Genomic DNA, 24,599 nt, shown 5'->3' with positions numbered 1-24,599 from the left:
CCAATGTCTATTTTGTTCCATGAGTTGAAAATACTTTTTTAAAAAGAGCATAAATTGGGATTAAATCATACGTGTTTTATGTTTGAATAAAGTTCACATGAAATATCACTTATAAAATATATGACATTATTTTAAAAAGGAAATTTTATTGACACTTTTTGTCTTTAATTCACAATCATTTCAACTGCCATCCCCATACTTAACGTCCATTTAGCCCTCCTTTGTGACAAATGATAAGAATAGCTAGCATTTACATTGTGCTTTACCTGTGTTGTCTCATTTGATCCTTATATGAATCCTAAGAAATAGTTACAATTGTTATGTCTTTACTGTACATGACAACAAGAAGATTATATGATGATCAGTTCTGACGAATGTGGCTCTTTTCAACAATGAGATGATTCAGATCAGTTTCAATAATCTTGTGATGAATTTAGCCATCTATACCCAGAAAAAGAACTGAGTGTGCACACAACATAGCATTTTCACTCTTTGTTGTTTGTTTGCTTGCATTTTGTTTTCTTTTTATCCAATTTTTTCTTGTGCAGCAAGATAACTGTATAAATATGTATACATATGTTGGATTTAACATATATTTTAACATATTTAACATGTATTGAATTACCTGTCATCTAGGGGAGGAGGGAAAGGAAAGGAAGGGAAAATTTGGAACTCAAGATTTTGTAAGGTTCAGTGTTGAAAAATTACCCATGCATATGTTTTGTAAATAAAAAGCTTTAGTAATAAAAAAAGAATCTGAAAAAAAAAGTGTTATCTCTATTTTAGTCATAAGAATATGGAGTGATTTCCCCAGTCATCTAGCTAATAAGCATACAAAACAGAATTTGAACTCTGGTATTCCTGACTCCAAATTCAGCACTCTATCAAGTGAGATAATGTTTGTAAAGGACTTAGAATGCCCGGCATAAAGTAGGTACTTAATAAGTATTTATTCCCTAGCTAATTAATGCTTTATTTGGCTGCCTCAAAAGAGAAACAATGAAGGGGGGAAAGATCATTTCATGGAAAAACCATGTTTGACAATGTTTTGTACTAAAGTCTCTGTATGTATCTGCCATGAAAAAAAAAAGAGGAAATTTAATGATCTGTTGTTCAGAACCATTACTAGTTTGTTTTTTAGTTAAGTCTGATTTTCTTTTAGTGATCTTTTCCTTTACTTTGCTGTAGTAATGCCTATTATTATCTTAGCTCTCCTAATTTTACTCTATGTCTGGTGTGAGAGCTTGCTGAGCTCTTTTTTTCAGAGCTGCTCATTCCCTTTTGGTGTCCACCTTTATCCAACTCTCACCTGTGGCTCACCTTTGCCCAGGAGCCACATCCCAGGAAGTCATCTCAGCAGAAAAGCTAAATTGAGGATAATCAATGGGTTTCAAACTTGTTGTTGAATTAAGAGGATATTTACCCTAAGCATGTGAATACTCCCCCCTGTGCAATGGCTAGATGAGAATAATTTGCTCCAATAGCCATGAAGGCAGCTGTGGAATGTTTAGAGTTTGGGCAGGAATCAAAAACACCAAGAGTCGATGATTGCATCCTGGACCATTGCTAGTCCTCTTGAATTTTGTCTTAGATAACTCTTGAAGGCAGAATAAGGACTTTGTGCAAATCTGTCTCACTTAAATCCATTTCACAAGCAAGTTACTTCATGATGTCACTGGTCCTCTTCAAACCTCTTCAAACAATATCAATTCATTTTAATCTTTCATACTTCCCTGATTTCTTCATATTGATCATTTTAACTACATAATAATATTCCATTCATCTCAAATACCATAAAATTTAAGGTTTTGATCTAAACATTCTTCAGCCAATTTACTACTTTGTTTCCAGTTCTTTCCTACTATAGTTTTATTTACATATATATATATAATTATTATATATACAATTATTTTATATTTTATAATTAATTTTATATATTATATAGTTTTACAATTAATATTTTGGCATGTATGTAATTTCTTTTGTTTTTGACCTCTCTGGGGTATGTATATACTATTTCAGGTCTTGTGCTCTATCCACTGTGCCACCCAGCTACTCCATAAATGTATAGATAGATATATACACATAGACACATGCATATGTATATATTTATATTTACATATTTGTTTGTTTATAACTCTTAGGAGAATAACTGGGTCAAAAATATGTAATTAGTTTCTTTTATTGAATAATTCCAAATTGATATTTGGAATGAAAATAATGTTATTTGAAATACACCAATCTTGTGAGAAGTCTTTACATGTCTATTAAAAACCAAGTAAAATTTCCAGAAAAAATGAATGACAGAAATGACATGAACACAGACTATAATAATTCCATCCAAAAAAATAACCAAACAGTAGACAGATTAGTAAAAAAAAATCAATGCATTTATTAATATTATATATATTGCAGCTATATGATTACATATATTACTAATTTCTGTCAATTAACATATTTTATTTTTTCAATAAATAAAATTATATCATTGAAGTATTTATAAATAAAACATAGAATCATGGCATTAATAAATAAAAAATCAACATTAGGAAGAATCGCCCCCTCCCCAAAGGATTGGGAAGTGTTCATCAAATGTGTTTAGAAGTAATTTTAAATAAATAAATTATATACATTTTTAAAAAATAAAACATTTTTCCAAACTAATATTTCAAATATATATCCCTAGCAAGGTTTCAGGAGCTCACTTTGGGAACTCAGAAACAGACTACTATGATTAATAATAATATTTGAATTTTCTTCTTAAGTCAGTCAATCAGGATTACATACTGAATAGGCACATTTATGTTAGACTTTTGACTTTCCAATTGCCTTTTTGAGGGGGGAAAAATTCTGACTTTTCCATTCAATCATCCAAAACCGGGGATTTCCTTTTTCTATTTTTCCTATATTGTTGAAAACTTTAAGAGCAGAATTTTTGTAGGTATAACAGCATCAGATCCATCTCACTCATTGCTTTTATCACTGCATGACTTCCCAACTAGAAAAATAAAAAACAAGAACATGTTAGGACTTATACCAACAGGATCAAATTTAGAAAAAAGACATGGAATAATCAGATCACTGGAAAGGAGCTTTTCTATTGTACTAAATTAATTCAGTCAACAACTTTTTTTTAAAGTGCTTACAATTTCTAGTCCTTTTAAAACAGGTCCAAGGTAATATTCTTTGAATAAGAGAGGGAAGTGCAGTTGTATTATATTACCAAAAGCCATAGACTACATCTAAAAGAGTGGTACAGACTCTGCAGAACCACTTAAGCACCCAGTATAGTGCCTGGCACATAGTAGTTGCTTAATAAATGTTTATTGATTGACTTGGGCTCTTTGAGTCTCAAATTCCTCATCTATAAAGCCGAAGCAATAATGCTTGTTCTTTATCCTTTAGCTATTATCTCACAGTCCAGATTTTTAAAAAATCCATCTCACCAGGTTTTTCAAGCAACATGCCATAACATGAAAGTACTATATAGAAATGGTTATCATTTATCATCTGAGATATACTATAATTTCACTTTTTCTATTAGAAATAGAATTCTATTTTTCTACTGTCTAATTGAAAGTTCAAATTTATTTGTGTCCTTAATCTGTATTCACTTTGCCATTCTTCCAGAGAACACATTCTCAAAACATCATTAATAGTCATTGGATTATTTTTGCTAATGAATTCATGATATGATTTTTAAGTCTCCAGCTCTATTAATGAAGTAAAATTCAATTAACTAGGGTTTTCCTCTCATACTTAACTGTTAGTGGAAAGATTCTGATGATAAAAATAAGCTGGCACAAGTAATTTTATCCCAAAATGTGATTTCCACAGATTGGGCATCAGCCCAATTTCCTATGCCTCATAAAGACACAGCCCAAATGTCAAATGATCATAATTTATTATTGTTATGAAATATCACTGAATCCTCAGTCATCCACATAAGAATCAGCTAAGTTTACCATATTAATGTAAGTTAATATGTTTTAAGAAGATTTTCCATAGCAAGATTTGACAGTTTAAAAAATCTTCAGGGTATACTTCCAAAAAATCTGAAATTGCAACTAACTAGGCAACCGATTCTCCAAATTTCCAATTTCACATTTTTCTCACCACGATTCTTATCCATCCCCCCTCATTCTAGTTGAGCCCTAGTTCCTACTTGGGAGCCTTCTCCTAATCAGTGTGGTTGAAGCAGGTAAAAATGAAGTCCTTCAGAATCCAGTATCCAAGGACTGACTCCCAGGTCAGACTTCCTACTCCTTCTAATAAATTATCCCACACCAAAAAGAAGGTCTGGCCTTCTGCTATATTTACAAGCAGCTGCTAAAGATTGGGGCATGTTGACCATTTTTCTTAAATAAAAAACAAAAGTTGTTGGATGTGGTATTAGGGTAAGCTGGACTTGAAAACTCAGGAATGTTTCCTATAACATGGATCTTACAGTAAGGTTCCAGCTTTTCTTCCATCCCTTGTTTATTTCTCCATGTTTTTAATCTTTTAGGTAAACAGTGCCAGAACTCATCTCAATAAATGGATTTGTTTTCTGAGCATTTGGAGGGGGGAGAGAATCTTATAGAGCAATGTAACTCTAAAATTGGAAACATTTTTAAAGGAAAATGACATGTATCACTATTACTTGTTTTATAAGCGAGTTAATGGTGATAATATTAAAGATTGTATGTATTCTAAATTCTAGAAATATAAATGGTCTCCCAGCTCCCGATGGAATAGCATAATGGAAAAAATAAGTGAATGTGGTTTCAAATTCCACCTCGGTAACTTTGGACAAGCCATTTAAAAGCTGGTGACTTTCCTCACCAGCAAAATGAAGTGGTTGGAGTTAAAGGCTTTCTAGTTCCCTTTCAGCTAAATTGAGCTAAAATAAGTGCACTTTGGATGAAGATCCAAGGGTAGGATAGAAGTTTTTGCCCTGATACTACCTTTTACCATGTTGGTTTAATCAAGGGAACTAATTAGTGTGGGCCTCTATTTCCTCATTTGTAAAAAGAATCAAGTTGGACTAGCTCATTTCTAACATTCTTTCCAGCCCTTACAGTCTATGATTTATCAGATTTTATACATTCCTACATACATATATATGTGTGCATATATACATTACACATACACACACACAAACCAATATTCATTAAACAAAGCTTTATAATGAACTAGACATTCCCAGGTTTTTTTTAATAATATTTTGACCCCCAGATTTAGAACAATCAGATGTCACCAAATGAAGGAAAAGACATTTTTTTTCTTCCTCCTTTTAAACTCTTTACTATTGCAATAGATATAAATATATGTAATTAGTACCTTGTCCACTTTGGTCCTCAAATTATCAATTATTGTCTTGACTGTTTGGGGATTGCCCTGTAAGGTCTAGAAAAGGAAAATACAATGTCAAATACAATATCAATTCAATATGGCATTTCTTAAAATTTATGTCCCTTATGAATATGAAGTTAAGGATTCTTCTGATTAAAAACCTAAAAAGAATTCCATCAGTCATTTTTTAAACTGATGTCTTAGATTTTCCAAGGTTTTTGTCTAGCACTTCATAATCAATCGAAGCTAAATGACTTATGAACACATACCCAGAAGATTGTTATGGTTTTAAGTTTCCAATGGAATAAAGATAATGTATTTTTAATTTGTTCCCTGCCTACATAATATCATAAGATACTTATGAATGTCCTTTAACATCCACTCATTATCTTAGCACTCTGTGATTTTGAGCAAGTTCTTCTACCTGTTTGGGCCCCAGTTTCCTCATCTGTCAAATGAGGGGACTTGGACTAGATGATTTAGGAAGATCTTTCCATTTCAAAATCTATGATCTCTTGAGTTTATTAGGAAATTTTGCCATTCTGCTCTCTAGTTTTTCCATTCCTTCCTCTCTCCCTGCTTGACTTTCTGGCTCTAAGATTCCTCAGTCACTCTCATTGATATATTTTAGTTAATGAAGAGCAATCTCAGAACTCCGGTAAGTATATCACCCTTAAATTTCATTTTTCCAAGCATAAGTGAATTAAAAAATATTCATCCTCTGTTTACTAGAAATTTCTTAGAGCTTCAGAATTCAAAGGGACCTCATTGAGTACAACTCTACCCTACCACAAGAACCCCTGATTTATCCTTCTCAAAAGACCCTCCAGTCTCTCTTTTAAGAAATTCCTACCTCCCAAAGTAGACTATTCCACTTTTGGACAGCTCCTAATTACTAATTTATATCAGTACAAAACCAGTCTCTACAGAATATCCTCTTCCTACTTTTTTCCTAAGGGGACTAACAGGAGAAAGCAAATCCTTCTGCTATGACAATCTACAAATAAGTATGCTAGAAATAATTCTGAATGGGGGAGAGAGGTAAGAGAAATTAAAGGAAGTTTGTCCTATAAGTGAATTAAAAAATATACTCACACATCTGTTCAGCTTGTATCTCAGATCATTCAGGTAGGGCAGCACCTCTCGCATGTATTGATGATATTTTTTATCAAAAGTCAAGAGCACTTCCTTCAATTCAAAGTTAAGAACTTCCTTCATCACATAACAGCGATCTTCTTTCTACAAGACAAAATTCACCCCATTTGAAGTGGATCATAAACACAGAGCATCCCTCCATTCCACGTCAAATCAACTAGCATTTGCTGGGTACTTATTATACTAAGCACTAAGGATAAAAACAAAAAAGAAAGACCTTTCATGTCCTCAAAGAGCTTATATTTTTTTTTTAAAAAATTTTCATAAAACAAGCATTGACTGTAATACTCTTTCTCTCTTTTCCTCCCTTCCTCCCTCCCCCCAACTGTTATTCCCTATACACCAGGATGTATGTAGAATGTCATGTTAAATGTAGCCACTACTTACGTTCACATTTTCCAGTATGTCTTGGCCTATGAATCGAGTGACGGTATCGAAATCATTCTCACCAGCCTGGAAAGGAAAAAGAATATGGAAATTTGTAACATGGAAAGTGTATAAAGCAAAGAGAGTAAATCAAATAGAAAATCCAGTAATAGATCTTTCTGAAATTGGGGAATGTCAAGGAGTGAGGGAGAGAATGGAGAATCAATGAACCAAATCATTCCTTTGGAGATAGCTGTCCGTGAAATATTCCAAAGGCCAGTATAGTAGGTTTTTTAGCTGATCAAAATATGCTTCTGTGTTTGGTATACAAAAATTGACTCCTTCCTCTCTTTCCAAGCTCCTGCTCCACACATTCTAAGACTCAGCTCACTGACCTACTTGAAGTGCCTCTGGAACAATACCCCATCTCCCATTTCTGTGCGTTTGTACTAGATGTCCCCAGTTCTGCAATATTCTGACCTTTCACTCCCACCTTTTAATTTACCTGTACACTTTTGAGATTCAACAAGATTCATTCTTTTCTTCCACATCTCCCCTTTCAAACTTTCCCATCTACTTGTAAATATCTTGTATATACCTAGTTAGCAACATTCTTCCAATAAAATATACTGTCCTTTAGAGTAAGAACTGTGGGATTCTTGTTCGTTATTTTTGTTTTGCCTTGATTTGTCATCTTTAGCCTTAAGACATAATAAGTGCCTCATAAATTTTTTTAGAGCCCAAAAGTATAAAAAACACCACTTTGGAATTCCCCAATATTTGCCCTGATTCTTCCACTATGAGAAGATAAAATTCTTAAAGATTCCTGAATTCTACTATATCTAACACTGTGAATCAACTTTATTTCTAATTGTACAGCTTCCTGTAGAAGGGATAAAAAGAAAATATTTCATGTTTAATCAGCAGGAGAAAGAGAGAGGGCATATTTTCTCTTACCATTTTGGCCAATGAATAGATTTGGTGGTTAATGAAGCGTGACAGAAAAATAGACCTAGGAATTTTGCAGTTAGATCCTTCTCCTCCCTGAGCCAACAGGATCATGAGAAGGAAGCACAGAGCCAAGGTCTTCATGGAAAAGAAGTTCTTCAAACCCTGCGAGGTATCCATTGTAATCAGTAGGATCTCTAGTGATGGGCAATCTCAAATAAGAGAATCTATTGTTAAAGGAAAAAAATAGAGAAGCATCAGTAACAGAAGGTGAAGTATAATAAATTTTAAAAGACCAACAAAGTTAAGAATATTAACTTACGATTTAGATGATTCTCGTTGTAATGTGAGCATTGGAAAGTGCTACTTTTATATATCCCAGGGTCTTGATTTTTTCAAATTATGATTTAAATATGACATCAGCACATTGTCTAATTTCCAGTATTCTCTTCTAAGAACAACTTAACCACTACTGGAGCCCACAAAGCATCCCCTCCCTGGCTTCCTACCTTGAGATGCAAAGAAGTGTCCTTTGCTTGTCCTTATCATCACACAGGAAGAGCTTTCACAAACTAATCCCAGAAATTCTTTAACCCCAGCAATTTTTTTCAGAGAAAATAATTATTCTCTCTTGATTAATTCCAGGTTTTAGTAAAAGTGTCCCTTGCTCTCCCACAGAGACTGAGTAAGCATTTTGGTTGCAAACTCATTTTTCTACCAATTTCATAGATTATTATCTCATTGGGGTATTCTGAAACAAAGGAGTTAAAACCTATATTATATGCTAATAATTTTCCCAGCAAGTGAGTTCAAAACAGAGATTCTTAATCTGTTTTGTGTCATGGAATCATCTGGAAGTCTGGTGAAACCTATAGATTCCCTTCTCAAAATGTTTTTAAGTCCATAAAACAAAATCTTTTTTAAAATAAATAAATAAATAAGGTTCCAAAGGAAAACAATTCAATTATCAATTTTTTTAAACCCAGGGTAAGCAGTCTTGTTTTAGAGATATTTTCATTGACAAAGAATTTATTTGGGAAAAAAGTTATTGTGTTTATTTTAATTTTTAAAAGCCTCCTGAATCTTAAGCAGTAATTCAAGATAAATGTTTATCATTTTTCCATATTATGAAAGGGTTACTGAATAAAAAATGCATGTATTTGAAGACTTTTGAAGACAACATTGTTACAACATTGCACTTGGTTTAAGTTTTATTATAAAAAATTAAATCTCAAGCATATGATTCAAAATTTGCCTAAAACAACTTCGAGCTAGTAAAAAGTAGACAGACATGATTGAGAGACAACTATTTTTAAATAAATCAATCTGCTCTCTTTCTTCTGGTACTAACAAGAGAGAATCTGCTGCATTTGAGGAGGTGGGAGCAAGGGAGTAGAGAATAACCGTAGGGCTTTTCGATATTAGAGTGGTTAGGTATGGCGAAAAATAAATATAAAAAGTAAAGGTCACTGGGTCCTTTTCTCCATTTTCTCTCCCCTGCCCCAGGTCAGTCAAAATATATCTGGTGTTTTATGACCAAATATCATGGGTGACCTCCTCCCCAGACTCTCTGCCAGTTTCCTTTTCCACATTCAAGTTCACTCCCATTTCCTCAGTGAAGGAATATGTGTGTGAGAGAGGGGGGAGCTTTAAATACCCCTTTATCTTAGAGTGAATCTGGATCTCACACTGTTTAGAGGAAAGAAGAATCACCAACCAATATCTTTCTAGTGAGATGAAGGACCACCAGCCCTTGCCATCTGTCTTGAAACATCCTGAAGTTGAAACATCCTGGGTTTTACTGTCTACTTGAGAGTCTTGCACCACTTGTAACCTATTGATGCTTTTTAAAGATCCTTCAACATTTCCATTTATACCACAACTAAATCCTTAAGATTTTTAGGTCTTTCCATCAGCCCTGTAGCTGAATTTCCAGTTAGGGTATTAGCTCCTTGAGAACACAAGTATTATCTCACTTTTTATATCTCTAGCACTTAAAACAAAACTTGGAACATTATAGGCATATTAGAATTGTTTTTACGTTCATTCATTTGTACACTGATTCACTTGTTTATTCATTTATTCACATAGTTTATGATTCTCCCAGAAAGGCTAGGTACTCCATTCTTCCTCTGCCCCATTTGATTTTCTTCATTTTATACAGTATATAATACTGTAATATATTTATACTCCTTATTATACTCCTTAGAGTTTCATTTTGGTTTAACAAGTACCCTCTTTTAAAATTTAAAAACGTGGGAAGAGACACAATGCTATTTATGAGACAACGGGTTTCTAATATGGATTGGTGGTCCAGTTTCATTTGACATTTTTATTAATGATTTGGAATGTGGGATATTTAGCAGGGTTTCTAAAAAGGCATTTCACAGTAAATTTAATTATTCTCTGTGAATCCTTGATAGTCTAGTCTTTAGTAAACATAATTATAACTGACATTGAGAAATTTCAGGTTTGCAAAACACTTTGTGCTCCTTTCTCTCATTTGATTTTCTCGATCAAAAAAAATTGTTAAGTATTATTCCCATTTAAAGATAAGAAAATCAGAAACTTGCACATGATTATGTAACAGGCAAATGTCAAAGGCAGGATTTGAACTCAGGTGTTTTCCAGTACTTTTTCTAGTAATGAGATCAAGAATGTTATTCTAATCCCTATAGTCTATCTGTTGGCTTCCCACATGCTATTCCACAACCACAAACTGCTCTCTGAAGTGCAGTCAATTGTAGTATGTATGGTAATACATGTGTGTGAATGAACTGATGCTAAATAAAGTGAGCAGAATCAAGAGAACATTGAATACAACAACAACAAGATGATGTGATGATCAACTGTGAAGGACTTGGCTCTTTTCAACAATGAAGGGATTCAAAGCAGTTGATAAAAAGTGCCAACCATATCCAGAGAACTATGGAGACTGAATGTGAAATCAAAGCATAGAATTTTCATCTTTGTTGTTATTGTTTATTTGCTTGCTTATTTTTTTTCTGTTTTTATTCCCTTTTGATCTGATTTTTCTTTTCCAGCATGATGAATATGGAACTATGTTTAGAAGAATTGTACATATTTAATATGTATCGATTGCTTGCTGTCTTGGGGAGGAGGAGAGGGAAGAAATTTTGCAGCACAAGATTTTGCAAGGGTGAATGTTGAAAACTATCTTTGCATGTATCTGGAAAAATAAAATGCTAACTTAAAAGTTAAAATGATCCCCCCCAAAAAACTACATGTGTGAGAGTTATTGATTTTATAGGTGAAAGACTATGAAGTATCAAAGTAAACCAGCATCTTTACTAAAAAGAAAAAAAAACAACTAAGCAATCTGCACTCAAACATGTTTGTGTGCAGAACTTGCCTTTTTGGTTTCCTTGTCTAGACATTTATTTCCAAGTCGAAATGGTTAAAAGAGATCTAAAAGTGATATGTCAAGAATTGACATCTCTAAGACTGTTTTTTCCTGTGGTTGCCATTTTTTACTACATGATGCCTTGAGAGGTAATGCAAGGACAACTTCAAGCAAGCTATTTCCTTCAGTATCTCCCTTCCACCTCTCAAAGAATTCAGAACTCCTATTCTTTATCTCATCTGATAGATGTTTCTCTTGATATAACAGGACCTTTGAAACCCAGTCTCCTCTGGTATAAAATGAGAAGAGTGATCTAGATAGCCTCTATATTTTCCTTCCAGCTCAAAATCCTATGATCCCATGTAAACTCTCTAAACTTATTAAGTAAAGTTCTTCAAATATGGTGTAAATTGATTTCAGATCCCCTTCTTTAAAGCAGGTTTTAATAAGCCCACCAGAGAGAGAAAGTCCTCAAAGGTACTGGTGTCCCCAAAAGATAGGGACTGGAGGTACCACAGTCTGGGACAAAGGTAGAGATGTTGTGAGGGTCAAAGGAGATAATAAATGTAAAGCATTGTACAAACCTTAAAGTACTATATAAGCGTGAGTTATCAGCAATAGTAGTAGTACCTTTAATACTACTCCTACCAATATTACTAGTATTAGTAATTGGTAATAATATTAGTAGTGCTACTACTAATAATAACAAAATAACCTATAGTCCCATTGATAACTTCATTCCCTAAGCCTGGTGAGCTCTAGCAACGTTTATAGAGCAAAACAGGAATGTGCTACTAGGTGCTAAACAAGCAGGTTTCCTGGGAGGAAAAATACAAGCTCATATTTTTAAGTTTAATTTGTAATCCTAGTATTTTCTTATATCTAGACAAGCAACAAATCAAAAAAATCAAATGCTTATTTGTAGCAATTTCTAAGATACAAATGCTCACACTGAAAATTTAACAATGGGCTCTCAAAAGCAAGTTGGAACTAGCTCCGTCATACTCCTGGGCAAAGGACAAAATAAATAAATAAATAAATAAAGGTCTGGGCTCTGAAAATAAACTTCATCTACCTTACAATTTTGCCTAAGTCTACCTCAACTGCCCCAGGGCAACTTCCTGCCCTACTTTACCTCTTAATAATACTTCTGCCCACAAAGGACAGACTTGTTAACCACAGCCACCTTTCTCTTCTTCCTGATGGCTTAGTCTTCTGACCCCTGGAGTCTTGATTCAAAGTCTGGTGAAAGACAGACTTAAAATCATCCATTAAGATGAAAGAAAGTCATCCATATGAGAAAAGTTTCTTTTTTATCCTCTAGAATTATCCTAATTTCCTTCGAAGTATCCCAAGTTGGAAAAATCTTTGAAGAAGGCAAAATGATGTAAGAAAACAGTTTGCCAATCTCTACTATTTCTATAACATTGAAACAATTTCTTCCACAGACCCATTTACAGTTTCTAGTCTTAGAAAATTAACCTAACATGCAGAGACTTTAAGTGACTGGCCCACAGTCACAGAGAGAGTAAACATGAAGGAAAGGATATGAATCCAGGTCAAATTGTCCATGAGGTCATGCTACTTCCTGTACCTTATGGGAACAAAATTTGACAGTTGTATTGATAATACTGTTTCAAAATTTTTTTCCCATGCATAATGATCATTATCACAATATCTTTTTCCAGTAATAACACTGGAAGCTGTATAAATAAGAAATCTTCATATGGACATGCTTGATATATTATAATGATAGTAATAACCACAATAATAATGATGGTGATAAGCACATATTTTATAATTATTATCTCATTAGGTGACTTCAATCTCCATTTTATATAAATTTATATAAAATTTTATATTTTACATATATCATAAATAATACATACTATATAAATTATATCTAACATGTGTAAGTATATATGTATACATACGCCTATATATAAATGTGCATATATATTATATAGACATGTGTGTATATACACAAGTGCAACATGTATGCATATATACTTCATTACTGATTCTCAACTTTGGCATTGCATTCATCAGAATTTTTGTCTTTCAAAATTATTTGTCTTTATAATGTTGCAATTACTGGATAGATTATTCTCCAGTTCACTTTGCTCTGTATCAGTTCATATAAGTCCATGCAGGTTTCATTATACCTGTCCCTTTCATCATATTATAGCACAATAATATTGCATTACATTCATATAATGTACCTAACTTCTATACAGCAAGTTAGAAGCTTAGCACTTTGTCTCTATTAACTAAACCTCAAGCAAACTAATATATACATAAAATCTTTTGCAAATTTAAGGTGTTTTGTATTAACATATATTGACTCATATGTGAATATATAATATAATGGTATTTTGCTATGAGTTGAAAGATATAAGGAAACTATATTTTAGCAAAATATTTCACCTTCTTCCTAGCTGTGTGACCCTGTCACTTAACCTTAATTGTCTCAGTAAAAAAAAACACACAAAAAAACCCCACCTCTATTAACTACATCTCAAGCAAACTAATATATATATTAATATATGAAAATTTGTATAAACTTTAAGGTGTTTATATACATATATGTTTACTATTATGTGAATATATAATGGAATGGTATTATGCTATAATACAATGAAAGATGCAATCAAGTGTAGGAAAAACTTTAGGAATTATGCAGGGTGAAGGGATCATTCCAACAATGAAAAGACAAATAATTTGAAAGGGCTTCCAAATGGGCAATAAATGCCCAAGTATGACTACAGAGGACTGGTAATGAATTATGCTGCCCATGCCTTGGCAGAGGAGTATCTGTGCAGATGAAGGTAGGCAGTGGGTAGCTCCCACCATAAAGAGAATCTTGCTCCAATGTTAAAAAAATGACTATGGAAATTTGATATTATCTCTGTGTAAAAGGATGCTCTTAAAGATTTATTTTTTCTTCTTCTCTGAAGCAAATCATGATTTACAACTTCCTCTAAGATTTGACTCCTCCAACTACCTCCCCCTCTAGAAACTTCAATCTCTCCCTCTTTGTAAGTTCCTTCCTCTCAGTTTTCAAATAAGTTTAAATCTCCCCTATCTTAAAAAAAATCTTATTGCCACAACCCTTTCGTGCTAACATCCAATCTCTATTCTTCCTTTCCTTGCCATATTCATTGAAGGTGCATTCAACACCCACTCCTTCTATTCTCTATCTACCCATTCATTTCCTCTCTAACCCTAGTCATTTGGCATCCACCCCCAGAGCCCTCCTAAAATTACCTTTGGGCCACACATTAGATATATAAATTAATCTCCAGGCTTGAGGTTGTTGAATAAAGCACCGAAAAAGTCAACGATGACTTCATATTCTGAAAATCACAGCCAATCTCTACTAACTACCTTTATTCAACCTACCCCAGTCATCTTATAATAAAAGAAACTGCACAGAATAGAGTAACCCAAGAAAAGCATGTGATAGAAGATGATGACTCAAGAAAATAGTTTTATTTTTATTTTTATTCTACCATTAACAATGAGTATATAAATGAGTGGATCATTTTATTTCATTTTATTTCCAAGGATCTCAGTTTTCTCATCTGTAAAATGGAGGGGCTTAGACTAGGTGACCTTGAAAGTCCCTTCCTGTTCTAACATTTTATGACCCAATTATTCTAAAACATTAGCTTCTAATTGGGATCATTGCCCCTATTCCTACTCCACACAAATGCCAAATTGACATCTTTATAGCAAAAATATGATTATGTTACTCACGTCAGTGACCATTTTTTGGATAAAATACAAACTCCTGCTTGACATTTAAAAGTCTTTCACAATCTCACTCCACTCTGTCTTTCTAGACTGATCATCATTGCTTCCCCATTCCTACAATTATTAGTATTACTTCTACTACTTTGAAGAAGAATGACTATATATATATATATATATGTATATATATATATGCATATATATATAAAACATATATACCTAATATATACCACATATCATTATGTATAAGGATATATAACATGTACCAATAACTAACTTAAATAGCATTGTGTGTCAGGCACTTTGTTAAACACTATACAAATATTATTTTGTTTGATCCTCCCAACAACTCTGGGAGGTAGGTACTGTTATGATTATAACCACTTTACAGAAGATGAAACTCAGTCAAATGATGATTTGCCTAGTCATACAACTAGAAATTTGGATTTGAACTCCTAGCAACCAAGGATGCACACATTACTGTTTCTCAAAGACTCACAGTGGGAAGGGAGCTCAGGGGATATCTATTCCAATTCTTACCCACATAGCAATTTTTCTACAATATAACTGAGAAGCTATCATTTATTTCCCAATTATTATTTCCCAGCTAACTTTTCCCAATCTAATACTTCAAAGTTAATATTTTAATTCCAAGTATAATGTTATACATTTTTTTTCTATTAAATTCTGTCTTATTAGAGTTAGCCCAGTGTTCTAGGTGATTGGGGTCTTTTATGGATCCTAATTCCATCCAATGTGACAGCTTTATATATTGTAGTGGATGTTGAAATGTTTATATTTGTTGATTACTAATTTCATATTTTAAAAATATATTGTGTTTTAATATTTAAAAGAAGAAAATTTAAATGCAAGAATGAGATATATTGATGTACAAATGACACCGCTCATGAACATGAGAAGAAGAAAAGAGAAATTCTCCCCCACCCCATACTTAGGGTCCAAAATTAAAAAAAAAAAAAAAAAAAAAAAAAAGAGTGAAGAAGAGAAAGACCTCTGAATAACTGACCTATCAGCTGGATCCTTATATATTTATATCTCAGGCCTCGATGTCAATCCCAGTTTCAATGAAATTATCAACTACAATCTAAAAGATTACTTCTTATCTGATTTGTCAATTCTCCTTTTCTAGGAAACAGTAGTGTAAAGAATATTCTAAATGCCAGATCATCTGAGTCATATTATATAACATTCTCCTCCATTCAGTTTTTACTACAACTACTCTGAGAATGTAGAGGAAAGAATAGGGCTCTTGGACTCAAATCCTAGTAATATCACTTATTGTGTGAGCTTGGGCCTATCAACTAACATCTCTGAGCTTTGGTTGTAAAGGGATTGGATTCACTGACTTCCAAAGTATATATATATATATATATATATATATATATATATATATATATATATATATATATATATATATATATATATATATATATATATATATATATATATATATATATATATATATATATATGTATATATATATGAAATAATTGTGTGCATTACAAAATTTGCCCAAAAATAGGAATTAAAGAAAATATGGACTAAAAATAAAATCATATGTGATCCTAATAGTCAATAGAGAAAACTACAATTTATTGAGAAATAGAGTGGTCTTCACTGGGTATCCCCTATATCTGGAACACTCCCTCTTCATCTCTACCTCCTGTCTTCCCTAACTTCAAGTCCCAGCTGAAATCCAACCTTCTGCAAGAAACTTTTCCCGCCCTCCTGCTTTCCCTCAGTTGATAAACCCTAATTTATCTTTCTATATCTTGTTTGTCCATAGTTGCTTACTTGTTGTCTCCACAAACATTGGACTGTAGGCTCTTTATCTTTCTTTGTACCCAAAGTGGCTGACACATAGTAGGTGCTAAATGAATGTTTACTGACTGTGCTTTGGGGAAAACACTTTAGCATTAGGTGGAGAATAGATTTGAAAAGAAAGAGACTTAAGATAGAGACCAATTAGGAAGTAATTGAAAAAGTCCAGTAGAGAATATACTAGGGTGAATGAAGAGGAAATAGATACGAAAGAAAAGTAAGATGTAGAAATGACAAATTTTGGAAACTAACTGGATATAACGGGGCGGGGAGGGGGTTTGGTATACAATATAACACAGGGATTAAGGATCTTTTCTAGGTGACTAGAAAAATGGTGGTACCCTTGACAGTTATAGGGAAGTTTGGAAGAAGGCTGAGTTTGGGAAGAAAGAAAATTTAATGAGATCTACAATGTAGCATACACAATCTACTGTTGCTGCTCATCCTATGTGGCTCTGTCCCACTCAAAGTGAAAGTGGTGAGAAGGGGAGGCAGAGCTGATACTGTCCGGAGCATGGAGTTTCCTCTTGCAGGGGCACCAGTTTCAGCCATGAAATAACTGAGGGTGAAAGGGCAGGAAAAATGGGAGGTAGATATTCTGAGGGAAAAAAAATTTTTCCAATGGCTTAAAGTGACATTTGTAAGTGTCCCAATATATGTAAGTTCTTCTGACTGATGCTTCTCCTAAATAATAAATTTGCATTTAAACAGAAGTGCTGTACATATTAATGATGGAAAGACCAAGTATGGGGAAGACTTTGGGGATATGAAATAAAATTCTCCTCTCCATTCACAGCTTTCTTTTAACATAAAAATAGCAATGATTGCCTTTGAAATATTTATTATTTAGAAAAGATGAAAAGTGTTCACTCTGATATGTGTGTACCCCAACATTTGTAGTTACACTGCTGAGGAAATAAACTATCAGTTCTGCAGGACACCTTAGCTCATTTCCTTACATATAGGCCTAATTCCCTCCATTTACTCCCCAGGATGTCCCAGAAAACTCCTCACCAGTGACCCAATGAAAGCATGGTTGGAGACAAAAAGCTGCCTATTGGGATTCCCCTGATTCACCCTGGTGGTTTAGTGTTCTCGACAATGACTTGTAAAATGAGGAGGATAGGGGGGAAAGAACTGGAAGTCAGCATTACTCTACCTCAAGACCCACATACACTTCCTTCTTTCATTTAATTGAACCCACAAAAAACAGATCAGAGTTCTACTTTCCACTCTTGAGCCTCAGTTTCTTCATCTGAGAAGTGAGGGGCCAGGAGAGGAAAAGGTTGGGTTGGCCTGCATAACCTTGGATATTCATTCCTCTCTGTTTCTACAATTTTATGAACAGAAATGGCCGATGGGCATAATTAGTTGCTCTTATTCCATTTATGTCATTTCTGCCTTCCTGGACTAGATTGGAAAGTCCTTTAAAAAAAAATTCCAGAGCATTTAGCTAAGAATTGGCTGTACAAAGTCACAAGAAACAAATTCATTTATAACCCCTCAAAATATTGTCATTACAACTAATTGCATCTGAATTTGGGGGAGGTGAGAAAGGAATAGAACTGACATTATTTACACAAGGGACAGAAATATGGGAATTGGCTTGACACATCACACAAAGGGGCCAAAGGTTTTAAATATCTGTGAAGTAGCCTACACACCTATAGGGGAGGCACACACTTACATGGTGTGATTTGGTAAGCTTGTACTAATTACGGTCCAACATTCAAATACTTCCTTCAATTTTCTGAAGGCAGTAGTTGATCAGCAAAGCTGAGGTAAAATCTCACCTGAATTTGATCTCCATGATCAAATCAATTTATTAAAATAGACTAGTTGAATTCACAAGCTCAAGACATATTACTTAGTCTGAAATAACAGGATTCAGGATCAGATAAGCTGGCTGGGAGATTAAAGAATCAGAAACCCCAATAGATCATAAACTATGAGAGAGAGTCTTATTTCATTGTTGTATGCCCCCACCTAGAAAGTACCTCATACATAGTGGGCACAAAATAAATGCTAATTTATTCATTATTAATAAATTTATTAATTATAAATAAATGCTAATTAATTCACTCATAAATTTCTTAGCATGTTGCTAAAAAATTTACAAAATGTAATATTGAAATTCATTTCAAACCTGGCACGATGTTGATAAAGAAAAAAAAATTGTTGTCTTTTTTTATATGTTCACACGTAGCACAATGCTTTGCATGTACCAGACACGATCTTTTTTAAGATTTCCCTTTCGTAGGGAAAGGCTCTGACAATGTGAGCAAAAGTTTTCACTGAATTCTTAGATGTGGGCCACTTCTCTCCTTAAATCAATCAAAAATTATTTGCTAAGTGTTTTTAAAATACTCAGCACTATCTACATCTGAAATTTTGGAAGATAAAAGAAACTTAAAATCTAGCCTAGGGAAACAAAACTGACCTGCAGTAAAGCAATTAAAGCTTCATTTAGTACGGAATTGTATAATAAGGATTGGAGCTGTGAGTTCCTTGCTATAGGAAACTTCCAGGTGAGGAACTTCCTCTACCAAAGCAGCTCAGCACCTTCTCTGCAATTCCTTGTCTTAAAGAGTTGCCTAGAATATTGAAAGGTTTTAAGCAATTTGCCCAGAGTCAGAGCTGGTACATGTCCCAGGCAGGGCTAAACACAAGTCTTTCTGCCACTACAGACATTTATAAAAAATTAACTATAAATTTAATATCCATTCAGAGGCAAGTTATATGTGATCAGAGTAGCCTTCATGAAGGAGTTTCTTGAGATGTGTCTGAAAGGTTGAGAAGGTTTTGGATCAATGAAGGGAAGAGGGAAGCTCCTTAGAGGGAGGAAGACTGTAATCAAGGATGAAGAAGCAAGAAAGAGTATAGTGTATGTGCTAAACAATACTGGAACCTGGCCAACCCAGGGCAATTTCCCTCTATGGGAAGAATAGTTTTGTGTGTTATAATGAACATTTAAGTGCACGTGGTGACATTCTAGGAACCATGAAGCAGAATCAGGCACATATCATGACCTTCTCTGTACAGTCTTAAGGCTATTCAGTAATCAATACTTATTAAGTATCTACTCTAGGCAAGTATCAATTGTTTCAGGAATGTCCAAGTCTTCATGACCCCATTTGAGGTTTTCTTGGCAAAGTAGGTTGTCATTTCCTTCTCCAGATCACTTTACAGATGAGAAACTAAGGCCAGTAGAGTTAAGTGACTTGCTCAGGTTCACACAGCTGGCAAGTATCTAAGGCCAGATTTGGATCCAGGAAGATTAGTCTTCCTGACTCCAGGTCTGGCACTCTATCCACTGTGTCACCCAGCTGTAGGCAAGGGACAAGCACTCCAGAGGTAAAAACTCTCCCAATTAATAAGCAGAAACCTAACTAAATACAAAATTGGAGAGAGGAGAGAAAAAGAGACACGGAGAACAAAAGGAGAAAGATGGAACAAAGACAGACAAAAAGAGAGAAAAGCATAGAAAGAACGACGGAGAAAGAAAGAGACTGGACAAAGTCAACTTGTGGACAAGAGGTGTACAATAGCAACCTTCAAATCCATCATCATTGGGAAGAATGAGTAGATTTATCCTATGTTACTTCAAAGCATAGAACTTTGATTAATAGTTAGGAATCCCAGTGAAATTAACAATAATGGTAATAATAATTAATAATAACCGACTTTTACACAGAATTGCATGCATAATCTCACTTGACCCTCTCGACAATCTCAGCTATCAAGCTGATCTTCTTTAAGTCTGTTTTGTCCCAGGTCTGTCTATCTGTCTCTCTCTCTCACACATCCACACACATATACAACTTGCAAAATTAAATATAAAATTATTATTAAAGTTTTAAAAACCTTCATTATCCACTTACCTCTGTCTTTGCAGTTTCCCGACACTTTACTCAACTTCAGGAACTGTTCGATATGACACTCGTCTCTCTCGCTGCTCCTTTTATACCATGTAGGGATAGCCCTACACTGCGTTTTTTCAATGGTTGTCTCCCATTCCTGGAATTTTCAATCTATTATCTCTGCCCCTTAGCTTCCTTTAAATCTCAGCTAAAATCTTACCTTTGGCAAGAATTATTGTCCAATCTTCCTTAAAGATAATGCCTTCCTTCTGAGTTTATACCCAAAATATTATATGTATACATATCATAGCTATCTGCAATTATCTCCCCTATTAGATATGAATTTTTCAAGAAAACCTTGAAAACAAGGGCTGTTTTTGCCTTTCTCTCTACCTCTGTGTTTAGTAAAGTGCCTGACACATAGTGGGTGCTTAAAAAATAGTTGATGACTTGACTTAAGCTGAAAACTACTTTGAGAAATGGGTGATGTTATTGTCCACTTTTTACAGATGATAAAACTGAAGCTCGGACACTTATCCAGGGTAACACAGTTAGTAAACGCCAAAGGTCTTCTTGACCCGAGTTCTATCCATTTAACTACACCACTTCTGTGGTTTGTTGTTCAATAGAAGAAAAGATTTTCAATTAACCACAACCACCCAATAATGGGGCAGCCACCCTCCTAACTACTGGGCACATTCAAGGAAAAGATGGGTGACTACCTTTCAAGGATGTTTCAAAGAGAGTTACTGCACTGGAGGAAAGTTAGGCTTGTTGGGTTAAGGTCCCTTCCAAATCTCAAGTTCTGAGGAACAGAATTTGTTACTGAATCTGGAGGAAAGTTAGACTTGTTGGCTTAAGGTCCCTTCCAAATCTCAAGTTCTGAGGAACAGAATTTGTTAATGCTTCAGAGATTGTTGCCTCTCTTGTAACTGAGACTTTTCATCAGCATTAAATTCTAAAGGACCTGGCAGGTGATTCAAATATCCTCCAGTCACTTTTTTATTGAAATCCATCTGTCATTCAATCCTAAATGATCAACAAGTCCTCAAGTTAGCATTTTCCTTTTGAAAGTTTATTGTATTTTAATGCACAATTGAAATAGAAAATTGCTTTCTGATTACAATGGAAATATGTAGTCTCCAACTACAGCTTCGAAAAATCCTTTGAGTACAATAATTACCATAGGAATTCTAGGAAATATAATGAAGCTACTCCCTTCCCCATTAAACCAGTGTTCTGGGTATGAAAAAGGAACTTGAAATGTAATCTCCTAGATGACTATGAACCACTACATAGAATTTCCAATCCCTCTATTTTTGTCTGCCTACATTTTGGATTTCCTTCACAGGCTAATTGTACACTGTTTCAAAGTCCGATTCTTTTTGTACAGCAAAACAACTGTTTGGACATGTATACACATATTGTATTTAACTTATACTTTAACATATTTAAAATGTAGTGGTCAAATGCCATCTGGGGGAGGGAGTGGGGGGAAGGAGGGGAAAAATTGGAACAAAAGGTCTTGCAATTGTCAATGCTGTAAAATTACCCATGCATATATCTTGTAAATAAAAAGCTATTAAAAAAAAAAAGAAATGTAATCTCCCAGTTTGAAAATTATAGACAAATAAGTGTGAGTCTCTTAAGTGGTCTCATTATTCATATTTGCATTTCATGTTTCCATAACGTTGAAGCATCATATATCATATAATTATAACTTCGAATAGTACAAATTTGAATACTTGCAACCATTTGAGGGGATTCATTATTAACACTAACCAGGACTCAATTGTACTTTCTAGAAGTAGTAGACAAACTCCAGCTCTTTAGTTACTGAACCCTGAATCTGAAATCATCTGTAGTTACTCATTTGTTGGTACATAACAAATCCCCAGATGTTTACATATGTGATACAGATAGGTACATAGGTAGGTAGATAGACTGATAAATTCTCCCCACTTCAATGAATCTATGATTTCATCAGTATGAGTATTATTCCCTTCAAGGATATAGATTGCAATCCATTCACTTCTCCTCTATTTTCAATTCTCTGCCATACCCCACCATCAACCTTTATTTTATAGATAATCAACCCACAATAGCACAAGATTCCTTCCATTTTTTAACATTACATGGGTGCAAAGGTAGTAGGTGGGCTCTAGATACGTCTTCTCACTTATTCTTCACATTCTAACCGTATTTTTCATGGCCTCAGCAAGCCACTTTGCCTCTGCACTTAGTACTCTTTGTTCCCCCACCCTAACCCCACCTTTCCACTTTTACAATTATGAACCATAATCAAATTAACTCTGTCATTATTCCTGAATGGCGTGTATCAATCACCATTCCTATAACTTTCATGAACAAAATGTCCCTCCCTTGCCACCACTCTTCTATTGAGTAGATCTTTGAAATTATGTGTATAAAGATTAAATTGACTGAAATCTCAAGTCCAGTATCTTTCCTTTACAAAAATAGAGTTTAAAAAAAAAGGCTCATCTAGGAACTGAAAGTCATTACCAATCAATTTAGCAAACATTTGTTAAACACCTTCAGCCAGCAGGACTATAAGAAGTTTTAAGAAAGATAAAATTTAGCTGAGACAGGCCATGAAGTTGATCATAGAAAAACAAATACATAGATGACTATAATACCCATTATTAAATGATATACAGTAGGAGAGGTACTAAATAAAGTTCTATGGGCAGTTTTGCGTGGTATAGAATACTGCAGTGGAATAATGGCAAATGTTTAACAACCAACTCTCTGAAATTAACAACCATCTCTCTGAAACCAAAAAAAAAAAAAGTATAGGACACATTTTTCTTTGTTTGTTTTTTGTTTTTTTTATTATAGCTTTCTATTGACAAAACAAATGCATGGGTAATTTTTCAACATTGACCCTTGCAAAACCTTCTGTTCCAACTTTTCCCCTCTTTCCCCCCACCCCCTTCCCTAGATGGCAGGTAGTCCAATACATGTTAAATATGTTAAAGTATATGTTAAACACAATATATGTATACATATTTATACAAAAACTATACCTTTTTACCCAGAAATATCACTACTTGGCATGTATCCCAAAGAGATCAAAGAAAAAAAGGAAGAAGACCTACGTGTACAAAAATATCTATAGCAGCTTTTTGTGATGTCAATGAATTGGGAATCGAGAGGTTGCCCGTTAATTGGGAAATGGTTGAACAAACTGCAGCATGTGACTGTGATGAAATATTATTGTTCTATAAGAAATAATGAGCAAGCTGATTTCAGAGAGGTTGGAAAAACGCAAATGAACTGATGCTAAGTAAAGTGAGCAGAACCAAAAAAAAACATTGTACACAGTAACACAAGATTATATGATGATCAATTGTGATGGACTTTGCTCCTTTCAACAATGCAATGATTCAAGGCAATTTCAGTAGAATTGTGGTGGAAAATGCCATCCACACCCAAAGAGAGAACACGGAGCAGGACACATTTATAAATTTAATATGCATCATTAAAATTTTCACCATTGTGTTTCTTAAGTCTGGACAATTAATAAAATAAAAATTCAAGCCCTTATTTGTGTTTGTTCATTTCCAAAGTAAAAATGGTCATGATGAGATTTAGGTTTTGGGGTTCACTCAAGTTTTCCTCCCCCGAACACAAAAATGCATACCAATACCATAAAATTAATAGTAGGATCTGTGATCTCTAGTTTTATGTTAAATCAAATGGTTACTGACTCAGAAAATTCTAGATGTCGTGTTGCTTTGGCCAGTTTTACCTACACACTCAGAATAAACCATATCATCAGCAATTTCATCTTCAGGTTTAATAAGTATTGTGGGGAAAATTGGTCAAATGTCCCTCTTTGAAGTGGTTTGTTTCTGTCTCCAAAAAGGTGGTCACTCCTGTTGAAACTTCAAATTGTGGAAGGTTTGCTGTGTATGTGGTTGGAGGAAATACTCATATGAATGAGATCCCAAATT

At 34.1% G+C, this 24,599-nt stretch overlaps 1 protein-coding gene across 1 annotated transcript; it reads right to left on the bottom strand.

Moving 5' to 3' along the window:
• Positions 1-2,399: 2,399 nt before the first annotated feature.
• Positions 2,400-21,149, bottom strand: IL22 (interleukin 22). Its single transcript, XM_074267269.1, has 6 exons — positions 20,644-21,149; positions 7,813-8,030; positions 6,877-6,942; positions 6,430-6,573; positions 5,323-5,388; positions 2,400-2,998 (listed from the first exon to the last, which is right to left on the bottom strand). The coding sequence occupies exons 2-6, from the start codon at positions 7,981-7,983 to the stop codon at positions 2,921-2,923; spliced, it is 525 nt and encodes a 174-aa protein (XP_074123370.1). The 5' UTR covers positions 7,984-8,030; positions 20,644-21,149; the 3' UTR covers positions 2,400-2,920.
• Between the last annotated feature and the right edge of the window lie 3,450 nt (positions 21,150-24,599).

Source organism: Sminthopsis crassicaudata, chromosome 5 (assembly GCF_048593235.1).
Source record: "Sminthopsis crassicaudata isolate SCR6 chromosome 5, ASM4859323v1, whole genome shotgun sequence".
Taxonomy (NCBI): Eukaryota; Metazoa; Chordata; class Mammalia; order Dasyuromorphia; family Dasyuridae; genus Sminthopsis; species Sminthopsis crassicaudata.
Note: the sequence above shows the minus strand (reverse complement) of the source record. Positions and strands in the feature narration are given on the sequence as shown.